At 39.8% G+C, this 21,725-nt stretch overlaps 1 protein-coding gene across 2 annotated transcripts in view; it reads right to left on the reverse strand.

Moving 5' to 3' along the window:
- Positions 1–2,478: 2,478 nt before the first annotated feature.
- Positions 2,479–21,725, reverse strand: part of SNAP25 (synaptosome associated protein 25) — a 79,483-nt gene continuing 60,236 nt past the window's right edge. Inside the window, exons 5-8 of one of the 2 annotated variants that reach the window (XM_065892223.1) lie at positions 15,282–15,399; positions 11,461–11,586; positions 8,785–8,929; positions 2,479–3,775 (exon numbers count right to left, since the gene is read on the reverse strand). In XM_065892223.1, coding sequence (XP_065748295.1) covers positions 3,707–3,775; positions 8,785–8,929; positions 11,461–11,586; positions 15,282–15,399 — 458 coding nt within the window. In that variant the 3' untranslated portion in view covers positions 2,479–3,706. Of the gene's footprint in view, positions 3,776–8,784; positions 8,930–11,460; positions 11,587–15,281; positions 15,400–15,566; positions 15,685–21,725 lie in introns of both variants that reach the window. The other variant, XM_065892222.1, reaches the window with a different exon arrangement.

The raw sequence follows: 21,725 nt of genomic DNA on the forward strand, positions 1-21,725 counted from the left end.
AAGAAGCCCAGCACATTTGTCTTTACTGTTCTTTGTGAAGCCAAATGTCTCTCGGAGTTTCCTGACCAGCTGAATTGAGAGAAGCACAATCCTGGATTTATCTTCCAGGCCTCTCTACAGCTTTGGAGAGACACACATCTGGCTTGAATCATGCCTCTGGCACTTATTAGCTTAAACAAGAGAAATCTGGTTCAAATAATCTATTCATTTCTTCTTCTGCAAAATGGGGCTAATAATGTCAAGTTTTCAGAGTTTTTGAGAGTGTTTAATGAGTCAACATTAATGAGGCACTTCACACAGCACCTGGAATGTACTAGCTGACCACAAGTATGATTTTTCTTCCCTTTCTCTCAATTTCCAGTGCCATTCTCAATGTGCTGACAAATCAGTGACACAAAGATTGGGGCAAGGTGGTCAAAGCAGATGCTGGGGGAGGATGTGGAAAAAAGAAAACCGGAACTAGAAATGGAGAGGCAGACAAGAGGAAAGGAATCTGTCACTAGGACACAGGACCACCTTTCACCTTCTGGTGTTCTGTTGAAGGCTCACGGATGAGAGGGATAGAAGACTTAGGCTTCGCAATGTTCCACCTTGCTCCAGTAATTATATTTCTACTGTACTTCCTGAATTGGTGCATTACACAGATCTGATTCATCCCTGGGGAATATGTCTTCCTTTAGCCAAATGAAGCTGACTGCATTAAAGCTGAGGCTAGACAAGCTCAATTATCAAAGGAAATATGTTTCAGAATGAATTACATGATGGACCTTAAAGCAGGATACCCATGTCTTACTTTTCATGTATCCAGTGTGGGATTTTAATTACTCAAACAATGTGGAACCACACTCACTCACCTCACTGAGAACAGATGGAGTTTGGAAAAGAATTTTCTAACTCGGCCCATACATCGACCCCTTAGCAGCTTGGACATACACAGTATATTTATTCATCTTCTCCATCTTTGAGCATCCTCTCTACTACCTTAATTTTAAGGAATAAATGTGTTGCTAGAGTTGGTCCTTAGAATAACTTCTCTGAGCACCTGGGTATCTCTAGAACCTGTTCTGAGGTTTGGGAACAGGGTAAAGAACTGCAAACATTCCCTGAGAATGAAGAGCTTGTCATCACTGTTTTTACTTCTTAGCTGCTCTCACCAAACCTCCAGAGTTACTGGTGAAATGATATGGCAGCCAACCAGAGCAATCAGGATACATTTGCCTGCATTGCCGTTATGGGGTAGGAGACAGAGACAGAGGAGGTGGCAGAGGTGAGAGAGATAATGGTGGTGTTGGTGAAGGTGGTAGAGGAGATGGAGGTGGGGGCAACTGTGATGGTGGCAGTGGTGATGAAGGAGATGGTCGTGGCTGGGAAGGTAGCAGTGATAAAGGTGGAGGTGCTAGTTAAGACAGTTAGAGAGGTGGCAGAGGTAGTGGAAAGGTCAAGGTGGTGGTAGTCGAAGCAGTGGTCATGGTGGAGGTAGGAGGGTATAGGTTATGGTGGAGGTGATGGTGGGAGAAGTGTTGGTGGCAGAGGAAATGATGGTGGTGAAGGTGGTAATATCAAGAGCAATGAAAACTTATGTTTGCACAAAAACTTGAGCACGAACGTTCATAGCAGCATAACTCATCATAGCCCCAAAGTGAAAGCAATGCAAATGGCCATCAGTGGATGAATGGATAAACAAAATGTGTTTTCCATACAATGGATATTATTTGGCCATAAAAAGGAATGAAGCTCTGTTAGATGCTACAATATGGATGAACGTTGAAACCATGATGCTAAATAAAAGAAGCCAGTCAGAAGGATCACCATTATATTATATAATTCCATTTATAGGAAATGTTCAGAATAGGCAAGTCTACAGACAGAACTTAAATGAGTGGTTGTCTATGGCTGAGGGAAGTAGAATGGGAGTGATTACTAATAGGTATGGGCTTTCTTTTTGGGATGATAAAAATAGTCTAAAATTAGATTGCACAACTCTGTGAATATACTAAAAACTATTGGATTATACATTTTAAATGGGTGAATTTTATGACACATCAATAAAGCTGTTAAATAAAGTGGGGGCAGCAGTGGTGGTGGTTGTGGAGGGCTAAATTTGGTGGGGACACTGGAGAGAGGAAGGAAGATGAGAGTTCATCGACACCTGATATACCTCAATCAATGTACGGCCAAGTCTGAGTACCACAGATATTTTTCCCATGGAATTTTTTTCTATGCCTTCTGGCTGAACTACATTTCCCCACAGACAACACTGAACCTACACACAAGCATTTCTGAAACAGATTATAAAAATCAAGCCAAGTTTTGGCTGTCATTGGATCGTGTCTAGAAGGGGCACCTTTGTTTTTTCCATGCAGTGTCCTCAGCACACAGAACTGGCTTCTTAGGAGCAATGGGACAGTAGCCAGATTTCTTCTTCTCATGTGAGTGCAAACTCAGACGGGGGTCCGTGAAGAAATTAAAACAGACATCTGGAGTCTATAATTTTTAATAATTTTCAACTAGCTACAAAATGTCAATCACATCACAAACGGACAGAGAAGACAAGGGGGAATTTAATATTACATGCTGTAATGATATTTATCTCACAGTTTATCTATATTTCATTCATTTATATTATTTTTTAAAGGTTTCTTTATCAGCTACTAAACATCTCAGCAATTTGGTGTGCATAGCTCTAGATTAAGCAACAGAGAATTGTACTGATAACAAACCACAGGGGAAATGGTGATTAATAAGAATCAGCCTTATAAAATTCACATCTCCACACTGTTTTACAGCAAGGTTGCTTTCTCCAAAACAGAGCCCTCAAAAGCAGCAAACAAACCCTATATTACATCCATTTGACATAGTTTCAGCCAAACATATATTTTGCTGGAAATGGTTAAATGGTGAGCGTGTTTAACCCATCTTTTTAAAAACAATTTTTTTTAAAAAAAGGATGATTATGATTAATAAGTCTAAATATTGACAAAAAGAAAGTGACACTATTGCAGTTTTGCTGGTATAACTTAATCTTGACAGTGTCTCAATACTGAGCATGCTTTGTTGTTGTTTTGCTGTTGTTGCTGTTGTTTTATGTATGTGTTTTCTCATCAGTATGCTACTGTCATGGAAATATTTTGTTTAAGTAGGAATCTAAAAATCTATTTAGTTCTCATGCATAAATGCATAAATCACATCACTTTGAGTGCAATGCCTGTTATGTAATTCCACATTGTCTAATCATGAAATCATAAAGACAGATGACAGCCGTGAGGAACCAAAGACAGCAAATTTTGAGAGTTTCAGAGCCTGACACCCAAAGAAAGGACAGTGGCAGTAGCTCTGTGGAATGTCACAGTTTTACAAGAACAATATTGTGTATTGAAAGAGTCAACAGCACATTGAGCATTCCTAAATTGTTGTCATTCAGCAAACGCCACTGAGGAGAGAAAAGGAAAAAACGAAACCCAAGACATCTTACGTAGGGAGTTAGAGCCACCAAATGACCACTATATACAGCCTTTGGAAAGAAAGAGACCCGGAAAGAACAAAAGACACATAGTATTGTTGGGCTGATGGATGACACAAGACAACATTCACAATGGGGGCGGATTGATGTGTGCATGTGTGCAGACCTACTAGGTAATACCATGAAAAAAGCATGAAGGTGCCATCTTGCCCGACAGCATTTGGAAGAGGACACAGGTGGGCACATTTAACCACTCCCCAGCATCTTTGTTGCACGTTGGTTGGCCTCATCAATTCTGGTTTTGTTGGAATCAGCCTGGAGAAAGGGGAAAGAAAACAGAATTCAGTTTACCCATTCACATTCCATTCATCCTTCTGGGTCTAGTTCAAATTCCTCCTGTTGGGTGAAGGCATCTTGAGACTTCCCTGATCAGAATGAACCATGCCTCCTTTTGTGTTCCCAGAATGATTGCTTATGGCTGGACTTAGACATGATCACAGAAGCTTGATCTTAGTTCTCATGACTCTTTTCCCTACTATGGAGAGCAGAGTTATATCATTTATCTTTCTCTTCTGGAATGACACCCAGTGATTTCTATGGCAGGCATTCACATCCGTTGGACTGAGTTGAATTCCTGCCATTTGTACAGTTATTAGCAGTGTCACTTTGGGAAAATTATTAACATTTCAGGGCCTCAGCTTTCTCATTTATAAGCTGGGGATAATAAAGAACAGGCTAATGAGCACGGTTCCACTCATTCAACTTTGACAACATCAACTATGAGGTATATCCTGTTATTAGCTCCTTTTTCCAAGTGAGGAAACTAAGCAGAGGGGATTTAGGCAATTTGTCTAATGTCACAGAACTAATAAATGAGGAAACCAGAGTCAGAAGGCCAGCATCCTGGAGTCAGCGTCCACACTGGTAGTCAATATGTTAGTCATTTTACTACTTAAGTTTGCTATGAGGATGAAATGAGTTTATACACATAGTATGCTTAGAATAATGTTTTGCAAAAATTAAGGGCTCAACATATCTTATCTTGTAATTATTGTTATTGGGTGAAAACGTGGTTTGCTTTTAAGGATGTTTAATAATTGTTTAGCCCCATTTCTGAAGACTTACTCTTATGAGTTATAACTGGCTTGTTTTAGCAGGGGATCATTTACTATCATTTTGTGCCTTGACTGACCTCTTCACTGCTTGAGCTACCTTTTGCTCTGCATGCATCATGAAACCCAGGTCTGCTACCTGGATATACCTTTAGACTCCAGGAAATAAACTATTCCTGACATCACTGAGAAGTATATGAGTCAGCAAGTAGAAGGGAAGACAAAAATTCTTTTTAGGCTGTCGTTTTCCTCTATTATGATTGGTAATGTTGTCTGTCCCTCTCCAGCCTGGGAAGAGGGGAAGGAAGCTGAGAGGCAGTGTAAGGAAACTGGACTGTTTTTATATCAACCAGTATTTACTCAACGGTTACTGATTTTGCATCTATGACTGTGCTTGGTGCTTTCCAATCTCCACCAAGTTGTGTCTTCTTTATTCAGTTTAATTGTGAATTCCCAGCACACTAGAGTTATCAATATTCAAATAGAAATTTGCCAAGTTAAAATAAAAAATAATTCTAGATTATTCATAACTCTAAATTATCTGGCAATGGCTCCCTACCATCTGTTTGGATAATTAAGAGTTGACTTCAAAACAGATAAGATAGAACACTAATTTTCCTTGATTGCCTTGATCTATAGATTCATATTTTTGACCTTAGGTTCCTAATTTGGGAAATGGGTATTCTCTCCAATTTTACTTGGCTCTTAAGTATTCCCTCTTCAGCTACAGAAATAATGACTCTTTGGTACAAAGGAAAATTAGAGGCTCAGACCAGTGTGAAATGCTCCTGAAGACTGGATTATTCTATTTTTCCACACTTAACTTTGAGAACTGTTCAAATGAGAAAAATCATCTATTTAAAAATGGATAGCATTTCTGGAGGCAAACATTCTAGGATTTCTTACATTAAGAATGCACTGACGAGTCTTCCCATGATGGTACAAGAGGATATTTTGAAGTAGAGCATGAGGTTACTCTTTGGATATCCTCAAAGGATCTGGGAGGAGCTGGAACAGACCTATCTTTAACAACCGTCTGTGATGTCCACCTGAATTATTTCTGAAGCATATCAAAATTCCAGCCCATACAGTACAAAAGTGCCATATCTTTATTATATTATATAACAGTAGTGCTTTTAGAAAAAACTCCTGAGATAATCTTATTTTAGATGTCTTCCTGGTATTTGGAGAATGTGTCTGTGTTTATTCTATTTATATGCTTTTTAGGACTTTATTTATGCAATATATCCCATTCCAACTTTCATATTTCTATGTAAAGAATCCTAAACTTGCTAATATACTCAAGATATGGTACATGATTTGCCCTTGTGAGAAACCCAGGATGACTAAGAAAAAAGCCAGTAAGAGAGGTAGAAGGAGCTATTTAGTTCACCCTTCTGAACACTCTGGAAATCTCAACTTCAGACCATGACAGGTAGATTTTAGGCCACAGCTCAGACTTCCAGAAGTGGATACTCAGTATCCCACATGGCAGCCTGTTCTGACCCCAGATTTGCACTGTTCTCTTATCATCTTTCAGGTGAGGAACCAGGTCATGAAGCTGGTGAGCAGGAAAACCTTGCTGGTACTCAAGATCTTAGTTTTCAAATTCCATGTTTCCTTGTTGATGAGAGAATGTGAGCAATGCTAAAGCTTCAGCTTCACTGTATTTCAATGTGTGTGTAGCATGTTCCACTGACAACTTTAAGTCCAAGTTTGAACATCACTAAGTTGTTTCCTTAGCAACAGTTACCATAAAGATCTGATATAAACTTGCCCTGTTTTAATAGTTTTCTAAGAGAATTGTAGCTTTGTAACCTTAGAAGATTGTCTATATATAAATATCCTAAATCAGAAAACAAGGTTTTCAAATAGACAAAGTAATTTCTTGACAGTCCATAAGGATGTATTGAAAATTGGGTTGTTTTGGACTCCCAAAACTTCACTGCTATCTGAAGTGATGAGAAAGGATCATGACTGGTGAAGTTGGGTGAAGATCGCTGTTGGAGTCACGAGAGAATATGGGAGAAACATCAGAAGATTCTCTTTTGTTCTACAGTGTGATTTAATCTTAGATATGCAGGAGACCTCTGCATACCATTTCCTGTTATCGGAAGTAAGAACTTGCACAAGAAGATGGAAGTCTACTAATAATTTTGTAGCTCATGTAACATGTATCATTTGGAGCAATGCTGAGTTGAAATGGGCTTTATCTCAATCATATCCACATTGTTATTTTGAGGGGAAAAAAAGGCTAGTTACTCAATGGCAACTAGACCCCTACCTTACTTCTTAAGCAATTCAGCATTCAAGGATGATATAAACTGTAATGACTATTTCCTATACACTTGTCTGACTTTTGATTAAACCTTATAGCTGCACATGTCTTTGCTCTTATAGCAAACTTGGCCCAGAATGAAAGGTATTCTCCTAAAGAAGAGAACTAGAAATACAATGTGGCAGAATTAAGATGTCACTTGCCTTTCCAGGAAAACAGCTTGCTTAAAGCCCAGCTCTATCAATAAAGATTTGACCCCTCTCTTTTAGTAGAACTTCTCCTTCTAGGACTCTAAGTGAGTTAGAGATACATTATCTCCCTACATCTGAGTCAATTGGGTCCTTTGATAGAAAATGACTACTCTTCATTTTTTAAAAATCATTTTCCTGTTGGAACGTAGTTCAGCAATTATTTCTTAGTTCATTTTTCTGGGCCATAGTGGTTAGGTCCATTTCTGTTGGCTCTAGTGCTTTATGAAACCCTCAATATTGTTCTGAAAATCTATTGATTTGCTTTAAAAGCTTTAGCGTATCAAAGGCTCTTAACAATAATAAGTATGTCATGACTTGTAAAGTAGGCAGAGCTCAAGTATTTTGTCAACTAACATTGACATCTGTGTAGCTCAATATTGATTAGCCAAAGTGTTATGCAATCAAATATTTTTAATATAAAGTGCACAGAACACAATAGGGCAAAGCGTTCCCTTTATGTCTACTCATTGCTTTCTAAAGTCGGTGGAGAATGCTTAGGCACTAAGAAACTGAGTATTTAGCCTTATGATTCAAGAGATCTCAAAAACCATCCTTCTTCCCCCTACCAAAGTGGAATGAGTTGTTGAAAAGAAACTCAGGGTTTCAGGCTCAAAACTTCAATATCTTCCAAGGAATAAACTCACACAATATAAGATTAGCCACGTAGAATCGATTATAGATGCACAATTACCATTAAACCCATAATGTGTCTATTTCTCCCTGTTGGCATTTGGACACCTTTAAGAGATTACAAGCAATATTTAGGAGTCTACTGATTGGGGAGGGGGTGGAATACAAAGACATAGAGACTGAATCAGATTTGCATAGTGTAGAATACCAGGTTTGGGTGCCCCAAATCTTTATATAAGAGCTTTCCAGTGTTTCTTTCTGTTCCCTCCTAATCTCAAGCCCAAACCTACCCTTTTCCATTCTACTGTCTCCACTCTTCCTTATGCCTCTTGTTGACACTAGGGGGCTCAGTCTTAGCATGACACCTGGTGTCCTTATGTGAACGCAGCTTCATCAGATTACGTTCCCTACTTTGAGATCTGGACGTGTGCACTGTTGAACTGGAAATGGAATCTGGGACTTTTTGAACTGTCATTAAAGCTCTGGCACTTATAAAATCAAAGCTCATATTCATCATCTGGCTAACCTAAAATAACTATTCTTTTGCCCATTTCCTGATTCTGTTCCTACATCATCTCCACCTGACAAGCTCCTAACCATCCTTTAAGACTCAATTCCAATTCAACGGTTTTTTGGGAGATTTTCCCATCCCCTGACCCTTGAAATCTTTCCTCATCTAACATGATTTAGCATTTGATGTGTGGCTTTCTTCGCAAATTATATTTTCATCTGAAGCTCACTGCCTTCTGTAGGCTGTGAGTTTCTTGGCAGTTGGGATGATGTCTTTCTCATCTTAATATGTCCTTTGATTCCTAGCACAATGCCTGAAATAAAGGTTCCTCTGAGGAATATCTGCTAGATTAAATTCTACCCTGTTATTTACTTATCTGTTGCTGGATTTTTGTCGTAGAAAATTAAGGGAAAATGTCTATCTACCAACGTCTGGATCCAAAGTCACGGTTTGAGGGTCTTGTTATGGCCTTCGCACTTCCTCGGTGGTTATTTCAGAGGAAGTGATAAGCCATGGAGACTTGTTGAATGTCACATGCTCACCTTCTCCATGATCCTGTCGATCTGGCGGTTCTGTGTATCGATCTCATTGCCCATATCCAGGGCCATGTGACGGAGGTTTCCAATGATGCCGCTCACCTGCTCCAGGTTTTCATCCATTTCATTTTCTCGGGCATCATTTGTTACCCTGGGCATCAAAGAACAGTTTTTAGAAGATAGGAAAAAACTCAAATACCAAGGACCCAAAGTTTAGGGAAAATCTGTAGACCTCTAGGTATCAATCCTATCCTTTTAAAATTTCTATTCTATACAAGAACACATGTTCGCTCTTGTACATTGGAAAATGATGTTTTAAAGTGCGTTATTGAACACTTACATTTCTATTTTTAAAGAAGGCATATTAAATAGATTAATTTATCTTCTTCTCTTGCTTCCACCAACACATCATTTCCTCCCTTCATATGTTTATCCCAATTTTCACTTTTTTAAGGGTAAAATCAGCTGGGAGGATTAGTTGGGAGGGTTCCAGGTCAGAGAATGGAACTAGTTAGAAACTGTATTTTTCTTTCTGAAGTGTCAGTCAAAATCTCCAAGACTCAAATTTAGAATGAAACAAAAGCTACTGTACTAAGTCAGAGAATTTCTCCACTCATCTTCTTCCCCATTTGGGACCAACATCAATGGGAAGAGTAATGAGAATTACAGTCTTCCCCTTAGTCCTGTTTGCTCCCAAGAATTCCAAAGGGAGTTACTTGTTCAAGATGATTTTTACTTGCTCAGATTTCAATGCTATTGGGTTTTTGGTGGCATTGTGAATGGGTGATTTCAAGGAAGAAAGCTGTGATAAAAGATTATTGTCTCAGTTTGAATGGGGAGGAAGGAGTTGGCTCTCAAAGTGCCTTATCCAAAGTGCCTTCCCATTTTTTTCATAGTTCAGCTTGAAAGTTAAGAAGGCACTAACTCTTTATTGTAAACGGTAGGTACTTATTGCAGAATGTCTGGCTAACTAATATCTTTCTACAACAGATGGTGATGAGCTAAAATATGTTCAGAGGGGTTAAAATCCATCCCCCATGGTAAATCCCAATGCAGGCTGCCCCTCTAAGGTTGTTAAAGCAGTCCAGGCCAGATAAAATTAAAGGGGAACTTCCTAGATTTCTTCTGTAGAAAAGAAGCTTATTTAAATAATCTTCAGCAGCTAAAGGCATACTTCTGGTTCCAGGGTTCCCAGCCCTATTTGCACATTAGAATCACCTGAGGAGCTTTAAAAACTACTGATACCTGGATCTCATTTCTAGAAATTCTGATTCAATTGGTGTGGATTAAGTCCAGGCACTGATACTTTTTAAAAATTGCTCAGGTTATTCCAATGTGCAGCCAGGATTGAGGACCCCTGGTCTGGTTTCCCTTGGAGCAAATAGAAACATGAATAGAATTGTCATCTGTTATTTCTAGGTAGATATCTAGATCTTTATACACAAATGGCAGTGACATTTGAATCTGGTTGGTTGGCAGTCTCAGCTACAAAGGCCTGGGTATAGATGGCTGTACAAACAGCAACCCTAGTCATTGCTAAGTCCTAGTGTAGTAACCTGTAACAACTTATAGTTTTTTTCCTTTTCTTTTTAACAACAGGGATATTTGTTCTTCTTATTATTTTCTGATCTCTTAAGAGTTTAATTCTGAGTTGGCAGGTCTGTGTGACTTGAGATTTTTTAATAGATGTTTAAGTTAGCTTTTGCTTCCAGATCTCAAAAGAAACGATTAATAAGAATTCAGGTCTGCTCATTATTCTCTATTTGTACCCCCAGATCTGTTCTCTGGCCTTCTTTGCTCTCTGCCCAGAGAGGCTGACCTCTCTACAACCTTATCACCCAGGTTCTCTTACTCTGCCTTCCAGTAGGCTTTGTCCAATGGCCAGTGAGAGACTCTGGAGGACAAGAGACTGAGGAGCTGGGGCATTTATTTCCCTTTCTAGTTTCCCGTTGGGTTTGACAGTGGCTGCATCTCAACCCACAGCCCCTGCCCATAGCCATAACTACAGTTGGGCTCTGGTGACAGCTCTCTCCTGTCCCTTCAGGATTCTTCCTGCTATTCCTAGTTCATAAGTGCTTTGCTATTCCTTATTATTGACCCTGCCCACACCTCTGTAAATAATCTCTTTCATGAGTTCTGTCCAATGAAACTCATGGAATGAGACACCTGTTTACTGCCACACTGATGCTGGATGTGGTTATGTGACTTGCTTTGTCCAATGTAATGTGGGCAAAGGCTTGATAAGTGCTTGCTCATCAGAGCCTGCCCCTTGGGTTGCTGCCACCACCATGCAAGAAACCTCGGCTCCCCTGCTGGAGAGGCCACGTAGAAAAGAATGGATGCCCCCTACCCACAGCCCCAGCCAAACACCAGAGAAGCAAGGAGGGCCATCTTGGATCATCCCTCACCCAGGTGCATGTAATGAGTGAGCCCAGGAGAGGCTTTTGGAAGACCTACTCAGCCAACATAGAGGTTCAGAAGTAGAAAAATGATTTGTTTTTTTCTTGGCCTCTACACGCAGCCTGCGGGATCTTAGTTCCCCGACCAGGGATTGAAAGCAAGGAGTCCTAACCACTGGACCACCAGGGAACTCCTTAGTTGTTGTTTTAGAACCACTCAGTTTGGGGTGGTTTGTCACTCAAAAGTAGATAACTTACATAGCGCCGGCTGCACAAGGCTCACCTGCGGATGAAGCCACCACTGATGGCCATCTGCTCCCGTTCGTCCACCACACGAGCAGGCTGGCTGGCCACAACTCCATCCTGATTATTGCCCCAGGCTTTTTTGTAAGCATCGCTTGATTTAAGCCTATGCAAAAAAGAGGGTGAGTGACAAGCAAAGGGGGCAGAGCATCAAGCTCGCAACAACGGTTACCTCTTCAAGCTAAGAACTGAACCAAGCGAATGAGTTTTAATTCGAGGCATTAGAGAATACCGATATATCATAATCTGGACCCATAGATTTGGCCACCACCATGCCTCAGCTACTCAGGATATCATTTCCAATCAAGTCAATTGCAATTGTCAAGATGGCAACCTTTGCCCGCGGATTGTTATTGTTTTGGTTTGTTTTTGTAGTTTAGTTGGATTTAAGACAAGGATTAAGGTAGTTGGAGAACATTCAGTTCTATTTCAATGACACAGTTATATTTTGAGACACAAAACACACAGAAAAAACATACTGGCAGACAGACACAAAACAAGACTGCCAAGTAGAGTGCGTACATCACACCACAGGAACACACTGTCATCAAGAAAAACATACTGGACCAAGTTTTTACACACCATCATGCAAAGATTCCCTGCTTAATTGTTTTCCCCCAACGCATGTGTGGAAACAAGCGTTCCCACTCTGCATGGAGAACATAAAGGATTGGTGGTTGGCCAAGCGTGATGGTCTGTGAGTTGCCTCTAGAATGATTTGAATTAGATAATATATCGGTACTTCCAAACAGTTACCATACATCCAGAATCGATGTACAAACCTTTGTCCACAGAGACAAAAAGTAAAAGAAGCGTAGTGAAATGAATGCAGGAAAATAGAAGAGAGAACAAGCCATCTAGCACCAAAAAGGGAAATCCCTCTACATCTTCTTCATGCACCAGCTACAGGCATGAGTAGAAAGTGAAGCATTCTCATTTAAGCCAAACTACTCCAGAAGTTGACCATTCTCAAAAAAGGCACCAGCAGGACAGTAATAGCCTTCAAGAGGATTTGAAACGCAGTTCAATAGCTTCTTTGTTGGGCTGAGGGGCAGGATGGGAGTGGTTACAGACTCCTACTTCAAACTGTCCTGGGATGTGGTGGGGGAGAGTGGTCTGGAACTGGTGTGGTCTCCGTAGGCCGTATTTCACTGAGCTGCCTTGGAGAAAAACTTAAAATCCAGGCATACCTGTTGTGCCCAATAGAAACAGGTGCAGCATGTTTTGGTAGGTGTGTTGTAATTGAGCAATCAAAGATGTTTTTAGGTTCTTTGCATAGTAGAAACCACACGCTTTTTAGTCCAAGAACAGAACTTCCTTTGGTCCCACTTTTACATTTTCTATTATAAGACACCAGAATTTAACCTTTTTTTCTTTTAGTGTAGGACTGTAGCCATTTATTAAAACTGGCTCTAATACTAATATTTGAAGATTAGGGACCAAGAAACCTTGGAGACAAATTGGAAAATTGTACAAATGGAATTTCAGCAACTCTCACAATCTAGTGTATAATACCACAGCCTTAGAGCAGTCAGAATTCACTGCTCTAAAGAACCAGGGGCCCACTTAGTGGGATAGGATCCAAAAACGAATTGAATGGAGTTTATAGAGTCTGGTTTTGTTGTTGTTGTTGTTTTTCAAATCCCCATCTCCTCCATCCTCACATTAACAGAAGTTATATGGACCTTGTGATGCTTTCTGCTATGTAAAAGGTCTGGTATACCATCTTTGGCAGAGTCAAGGGGGTGGGAAAGTTTGCGTTTCTGAACGAAGGCGAATCACTGCACCCACAATGCTGCACATAGACTCACATAACTGCCGGACATCTACCATAGTCCTTCGAAACATGCCGAGACAGGGCGAAGCCCTCAGAGAGTCCAGGGCACCACCAGCCACTGCGTTGTGACACATGGTTTTTAAAGCATTATTTACACACAATACGGAACACTTCAGTCAAGCTTTGAAGCTCAGTTAGGGTCTCTTGTGCAATAAGGAATTACTGCCAACCGGTATGTGGAATTCATAGGGGTCGTCATTTCATCTGAACATTAGAATCCATCCCAGGGAGGGAAGGGGGCCTGCCTCCACCTTTTCTCCACACACAGTTGATGGATGGGGAAAATGTACCTGTGAAATTCATCACAAAGCAGGTAGACATCGCGCCTGGGGGCAAGTGGCCACTGAAAAGGATATACAGTTAAATCTTGACTAACTGGAATGCTTAGCAATGTCATTTTGGTGAATTATTGGACTTTCTTCATTAGCAGTGGGCCATGGCGGTACATTTTATTTCGAGGGTGATGGTTGAATATCTGTTAGATTCTTGAGCTACTTTCCTGCCTCAGAGTCTTAGGGCAGTGAACATGATCAAATCATTCCTTGGTTATGGTTTCTCTTGATGTGTCTGATGGCCTTTCCTCTGCAGCTCAGCTCTTACTGTTTGGTCCTATTGGATGTAGAAGTTATATAGAATGGAGACTGAGTGAAAGAATGCCAACTGCCTAGACTGACCTTAAAGAGAAACACTTTAAAATCCTTGATGGGATTTGTTCTCTCCTTGTTCATTTGTCTCTTTTTGTTAAAAGTGGAAAGGAGCAAAAGTATAAATATACTCAAGGGTTCCAGTTAGCTAGATTCCAGTTAATCAGGCTTTACTGTAGATCATTCTTTAAAGAAAGAAAAAATAAAAGTTTAAATTTACTTGTAAATTGAGCCCCTCCCCCTCCTAAACAGGAAGTGGGATATTTTAAATCAGCCTCAAAGTTTAAAGGATGTGAATGGTCATATAATCAGCTAGAAATGACATCAATTTCTATTCTAAAAGCTAGGATCAGGAGAGCTTTTAGGAAAAAGGCTTCTGTTCAAAGGGAAGTGGGAGGGGTGAAGGGGATCGGGTAACGGGTTTAATTTTCCAAATGCATGTTGGACAATCCGCTCATGCATTTTTTTTCCACTGCTAGTCAAAGGAGACTACCTTCCAGAACCCTTATTTTCAGGTTCCTTCTGTTGCAAACCTTTATAACCACATGTCACATTTCTGCTACATTCCGAAAAAGCATTGCAGAACCTTAATAGTTGAATGTTTTGTGATGTTGTGCATGCAAAATCTACACATTTCAACATTTCGGCCAGTGTACAGGGAGGTCTTCCAAGAGGAAGAATTGGAGAGGGATGGGTCCAATTTGGCTAAGGCTTGAGCACTTCTTGTTGAAGGACTCATTGCCTCTGAGTTGGGTGCAGCTGCGGCATCTACGGGCTAACCACTGACACGATTTGTCAACTGGTGGGCAGTTGAAAGGGTGAATTGCTGTCATACTCTCTAACTTATGAAATGCTTGTTTGGGCCAAATTAACTCTTATTTTTGCTTCTGAAAAATCAGACCTTGATACGTGTTTCTCATCTTCCCAACTTACCCACAGTCTTTTCTAAATCTGCAATTTTCACTTTTGGGATTTAGAGAACATAAAATCCCTCTCTTATGGGATTTTATGTTCTCTAAAGCGCCTCTTTCTTGAGATTAGTCTCTGTCTCGAGGTACACGTTCTGGAAAATGTTGAAACGTTCATCAGTAAAAGTTGCTGACAGTGAAGCTTTCACTGTAGTATGCCTGATTTTTAATGCATCAACAGTAACTCCCACTAATATCATCTATGCTATGAGATGAATGCATTGGAGACGGTATTGATCTGTTCTGCATGCCACATACTCATCCTGCCTTTGCACCCAGCAGGAATGAGCTTGTCAAGGCTTGGAGATGGGCCTTGGGAAACCAAAGCTTCAGGCAGGCAGGCAGCACCTACTTGTTACAGGGACACACACAAAGCCCGCAGAATTTTCCTAGATCCGTCAAATTCTTTTCTGCTTCTTTCATGTCCTTATTGATTTGGTCCATCCCTTCCTCAATGCGTTCCAGTTGTTCTGATTAAACACAAGTATTTTATCCCCACAGAATGAAGCAGATGAAAAAGGACAAAGAAAAAAAAGACAAAACTTCAGACATTCACTTTGACATTAAAAAAGAAAAAAAAAAAAAAGAAAGAAAGAAAACTGGACGCCACAGATTAGAGCTGGTACCCAGTACCTACTTGTTACAAGGACATATGAAAAGGCCACAGCATTTCCCTAAATCTTTTAAATTTTTCTCAGCCTCCTTCATGTCTTGGTTGATATGGTTCATGCCTTCTTCGACACGATCGAGTTGTTCTGGTTAGGACAAAGGGATGACAGTGTGGAATGAATTTTTGGGGGGTTTCCAACAGAACATGAGAAATGTCTATGTGAAACGGAATTTGAAAAAGAAGGAGAGCTATTACAATGCATTGTCCGAGAGGATGCATTGCTGGAGTCGGCTGTTGCTCCCCTATGCAGCCAGGGGTGGAAGGAAATGAACAAAAATGATGCTCAAATAGTTTATAGTGCAGATACGATGGGATGGGATAGGTAGGCCTGTTAGATTCTGAGGGTCCAGGAAAACAACACAGCATATTCACTTACTCAGACACCAGTGAAACCCAAGAGAAAGAAAACAGCATGTTAGTTTATGTTTCAGGCATTCAGATGTAATGCTACTAGAGAAAGTGTCTGCTTCAACTTTAACAGGTCTCCGTCTTTTGGTTTTTAAGCATCCTCAACCAGCTAAGGGTAGAAAATAATCCACCTTCTTCTTTGGGAAAAATAACAACTACAGTGATAACTATCACTGGATACCATACAGTTTTTCCCCCTAGCAGTGGCTCTCTAGTCAAAGGCAGGCCATGGACAGCTCTTGGTTTTGAATACTCAATTAACACAAGCTCTAAGAAAAGCAACATCAGCACGGCAATGTTATAGGTAGTGGAACATTTAAATTCCTTTTATCCTATGACTTCCTTGTAATGAAAGCTTTGGAAGGCATTTCACTTCTCTGACCCTGATTTCCCATTCTCCACAATGGGAAATGCTAGACCCCAACCCCAGGCAGAGCATGGGAAAAATGAATGCCTGGGTCTCTGGAGGAAGGTGATGGATTGGAACATAAAACAGTACCAAGTCATCACTGCCAGGAAAGCTGACCTTAGTATACCTAAGACATAGATCAATACCCATAAAAATGAATTATACTTCTAGGTCACCAGGGTAACATACACCAACTTGATTAATTTTTCAAAAGTTGTGTCATCAAACTGAGTAAACTATAAGTTCCATGAAGGGATTTTTAAAACAGCTTTTAAGACCATTAAGACAGCAATGGGATGTCTTGGCTGTCTATTTACAAAACCTAATTACATTTCTATTCCTCCTTTCATCTATATTGTCATGCATGCATGCCTACACCTCTGGGAAGGAAGGCATGATTATAATAAAACTGGTAAATACATTTCCAGTCTAAGGGCATACATAATCACTTAAAAACAATTTCACATTAAATTGTCATTCCAGTCGAAATTGTCATTCCAGAAAACTAAGCTAGGTTCACTAGTGGCCCAAACTGGAGAGACTATCCATTTGGAAAATAAGAGCCTATTATGTTCTCTTTTGTGGGGCTGAGGAATAGAATTCAGCTTATTAAGAATCTGCTATCTCTGCTCTGCTTTTCAAATGACAGGGGAAAACAAAATGTTTATCCAGCATAGGCTAGACGGAGGAAATAAGGGTGCAGTGCTGGCAAACTTTTGCTGAATAAATATAGGTACAGTAATAGCTTAAGAAAAATCTCTAAAGGGGCTAAAAAACAAATGGATGACAATTCTTTACAAACCAAGGAATTCTGTACTTTTCTGAAGACTTCATTCCAGTTTCCTTTAAGGAATGCAATAAATTAGTCTGTAGATCAAATTAACTATCAAATGAGGGGATTGGTTGGGGGGAAAGGAGCCCAATATCCTCAAAACAAGAACTATGTTAAGTACAGACAGAATAGGGACACCAAATTCCAATCGAGGAATTGCTAATGGCTTCCTGGAGAGCTGGGTTGAGATGAGATTGAAGCATCTGGGTTCAGAGGGAAAACTTGCTGGACTCAACTAATGACAGCTGTCATATGCACAGGTTATGGCATGGGGACACACATTCAGGTGTTTGCCTTTCCTAAGGAATTTCTCTTGAGTTAATATTTTCAGCTAAGATAACTTTCTGACATTTCAAGATCCCCACCCACTGTGTCTCCAGGGATTAGAAAATAACATAAATAAAAGTGAACTGGCCCACAAGTGTTGAATTTCTGAACCAGAGAATTCAAATTAAAAGATAAAAACAAACAGGCAGGTCCAAATCCCTATTTCTGAGAGCGGGATTCGGCCATGGTTTGCCAGTTTGTTCAGCAAAGATCACAGCAAATAGGAATTCTGGAGTTCTTTCAGAAAAGTTGATTCAGAAAACTATTTTATTGCTCCAATATTGGTTGAATGTTTCGTTATACACAATTATAAGTCAAATCCTTAATTAAAAAAATATTGTGGGACTTCCCTGGGGTTCCAGTGGTTAAGACTCCACCGCTTCCATTGCAGGGGACACAGGTTTGATCCCTGGTCAGGGAACTAAGATCCAGCATGCCTCATGGCATGGCCATAAATTAAAAAATAAACAAAAAATTAAAAAAGAAATAAAAATATTTAAAAAGAAATTAAAAAATATTGTGGAACCATTTTGTCACAGATATTCTGACAATAATATTAATTTTTTTCTTTTTTTTGGTTCCCTCTTTGAATGTGAATGCTATAAAGGCAGGGATTTTTGCCTGTTTTATTCAGTGCTATGGCACATAGCAGGAGCTCACAATAATGTCAATTTTAAGAGTGTTACTGAGTTACGTTTGTGGATATGTTTGGTGTATTGGGACTTCACAGCACTTAAATGATTTCTGTGAAGATTTTCCTCAGGAAATGCTTGAAAGCAATCAATATCCTCATTCCATTCTTGCGTAGACAGCAGGATCTGAGAAGCTGATGCAATGCAGTGTCTAGGGTTGACTGCTCCTTACCTCCCTAAACTTACTTTCTGGCTGTTTTCTGTTTACTCTTGGAGACTGGGAGGGGAATAAAATTTGGGATTGGGGAGGTATTCCAGTACATCACACTATATGTTGGGGCAAGAGCTTGTTCTTTCTTTTGCTATGATATTTGGATGACTGGTTATTTGTAATGGATCCACCAATAGCAGGATGCTCAGGGATCTAAGTTTAGACATCTTTTCTACTAATATTACGTAAGTGAAGCAGCATGGGACCGTTAGAATCCTCAATCTAGTAAAAAAAGAAACAGCAGAAGAATAGCAAGAGGTCAATGCTATTGATTGACCCAATGTGCAAGCCTTCATGAGTGTAACCAATTACAAGATACTGCCTACATGATTTCCATTTTCCTTAGAATTGATGACCATATGGAAATTCATTTAAATAAATTTAAATAACCACGTGACTAGGGGCTACCATTATTGGGCAATGCAGCTTTAGTCATTCAGAAGAGATATTGGTGAGTGGACTTTAGCAAGAGGGATGTTTTCACAAATTTTACCCTGTAGTGCCATGAACCCTTTAAGAAAGTTGGCAGGCTCTGTGGATGAGGGTTTACTTTTCCTTTACTCTGCCAGGCAGTGGTCAAAGATTTCACTGTTTAGTTTGTAGCCGTTCCCATGGGATTGTCCCAAGAGCAGCATTTTCAGCATCAAAACAAACATATAACCCAGCAAAGACCAACAAAGGGAACAAGAGATATGGAAGTGAAAGGTTAAATCATCCCACATTAGGGCTAGGGGTTTTTCATGGGGATTTCTCTTGGAGACAAGAAAAGTCCAAGGACGTAGGACATTTCAGGGCCATCTGTCATGTTCAGTGCTCCTTGGTGTCTCCTGACACCTGGGTGTAAAACAAGAATCCCATAAGGAATTTCCTAGCACAACCATTTAGCAGGACAACCTGGATTGGCTCTTTAGGCGGATGGCTGTTTCTTGAGACTTCTGTGCAGTTGCAGTCAACACTTTTGGTGTTCAGGCAAAGACAAAATTAGTAGAGCATAACTGGAGAGAAATTTTAAAGCAGTTACTGATCTAAACAACTAAACACAGCATATGCAGTGTCAAAATGCATTTACAATGGCAGTAAAGATGGTTGTTGACTCATCAGTCATTTCAAAAGTTCTAATCTCTTCTTACAGTATAAATGGAACATGTAGCATTTAAGACCAGGCAGAAGCTACCCACTTTTGAGGGTTTACAGTTGCATGCTTCTCATCGGTATCAATTATTCACCACGCATCTGGTAAAACCCAGGTTATCCTAGGAAATATGTTCAACCAAGAAGTTAGCATTTATTGCTGTGTGGCCACAATCGAAATGTCTTAGCTGAGAACATTAACTATCTTGTGGGGGCAATCTGCAATTTTACTTCGTTTCTCAGAGAATAATGTAAAGATGTTGGCAAATTTTTCCTGTAGATTTTCTTCATCAAAGTACAATGAAATTTGAAACTCAATATCTTATTCACTTTCTTTTTGACTTCAGATTTGTATATATTATTTTTTCATGTCAATGCTTTATAATTAGGGGAGAAAATGGTATTATCCTGAACCTTTCTCAAACTTTTTCTCCTATTGCAATGCTCCTTTTCTACTCTCTTCACATGCAAATTATTAACTAAAAGAGTTAATAAGATAGAACTTCTTATTACCTGAGTATATATGTATCAATTTAGCTCTGCAAATGAGGTACCACTCTTCTGTATGGGCACCTGCTGCCTAATTAAATAAATTTTTTAAAAAAGCAATGATTTGCTGTGTCCTGAGTTTCAAAGTCTGGGACATTGTTATACACATCAAGCCAGCAAGTCTTATGATTTATAGCAAATTCATCTGGAGAGTTCTGAAGACTGCCACAGCTATTGTAATTCCTTCAAAATACAACTCCACTAGGCTCCATTATTTTTGTTTTAATTTTGACAATTTATATTTTAAAAATGGGGGGAGAAGTGTTGGGATTGATGTTCAATTGTTTTTTTTAAAAATTTTCTTCGGATTAAAAAAAAATAGTTGGTGTATATTTATTGGAAAAGTTCAATACAAATAAATAATATAGAAACAAATGTCTTTATATAGCAGCCATGAGGGTGTACCCCTCAGATCTCCCTTCAAGAGAGACCCTGTAGTTAGCTGACACCTCCAGCTGTTGCACCTATGGGATCTACCACATTTACATGGAAGCCATGCCCTCCCTGGGATGCTTCTAGCCAACAGCTGAGCACAATTTACTAGAGTGGAGGCATCCCTGCCCGTCACAGGGCTGCTCCATTGGGTTGTCTTTGCTCCTGGGCTGCCTATCAGTCTGGCTGAGACTTTCTCAGAGCAGCACTACAGAATGAGGCTCTTCCTATCCAATCCTCCTTCTGTTCCCCTCTCCTCTCACAAGTGTCAAGCCCGCATCACAGTCCAAAGGCTCTCCCTGCCTACTCCTGCTTCCTCTCCCCTTCACCCACTGCAGACATTTCCTTAAGAAGTCTCACACACTTCTAATTGATTCTTAGCAGTTGTTTCCCAGAGGACCCCAAATAATACACCTTCCTTCAGTCCCTCCCTGCCCCTGCTGTAATTCTTCAGAAGTTAGTAAAAATTGATCTCATATATTGTAAAGGTTGCAGAACATTTTATGCAGAATTTCTTTCCTGGCCATATCATAATTGATTTGGTCAGTCTCCCCACTGACAGACATTTAGTTTCCAGTTTTACACCATTACAGGTAAGGCGTGTATATTTTTCTTCACGGAGTTGTCAGTGAATATCTGTAGCATATAATTCTATGAGTGGAATATCTTGGTCAAAGATGGGTGCACATCAAAATTTGGAGATATTATCAAATTACTCTTAAACTTTGTACCGATCAACAGTGCCCATCTGTAGATTGAGAGTTTCTGTTTTCCCAACATATTCACAGCATTGATTGTTATCAGTTAAAAGAAGTTGTGCCAATCTGCTAAAGAGTGGCATCTCATTACTGTTGTTGGGTGAAGCATGGTTTCATTTGTCTACTTGTAAACTGATGATTTACATATTACATCCATTGTTTCTTGTATATTGTTGTCCTTTTCTTTGATAAAATGCAAGTTCTCTCTGTATTTTAGGGAAATGCCTTATGTCTGTTATCCGTAAGGCAGTTTCCCGCCCCGTCCCCACCTCCCCAGTTTGAGGTTTATTCCTGGAGTTTGTTTATGGTGTTCCATGTTGTAGAAAATTTTATATTTTTATCTTTGACAAAAAATTTCTCGTGATTGTTAAGAGTTT

This window comes from Phocoena phocoena, chromosome 15, assembly GCF_963924675.1.
Source record: "Phocoena phocoena chromosome 15, mPhoPho1.1, whole genome shotgun sequence".
NCBI classification, from domain to species: Eukaryota; Metazoa; Chordata; class Mammalia; order Artiodactyla; family Phocoenidae; genus Phocoena; species Phocoena phocoena.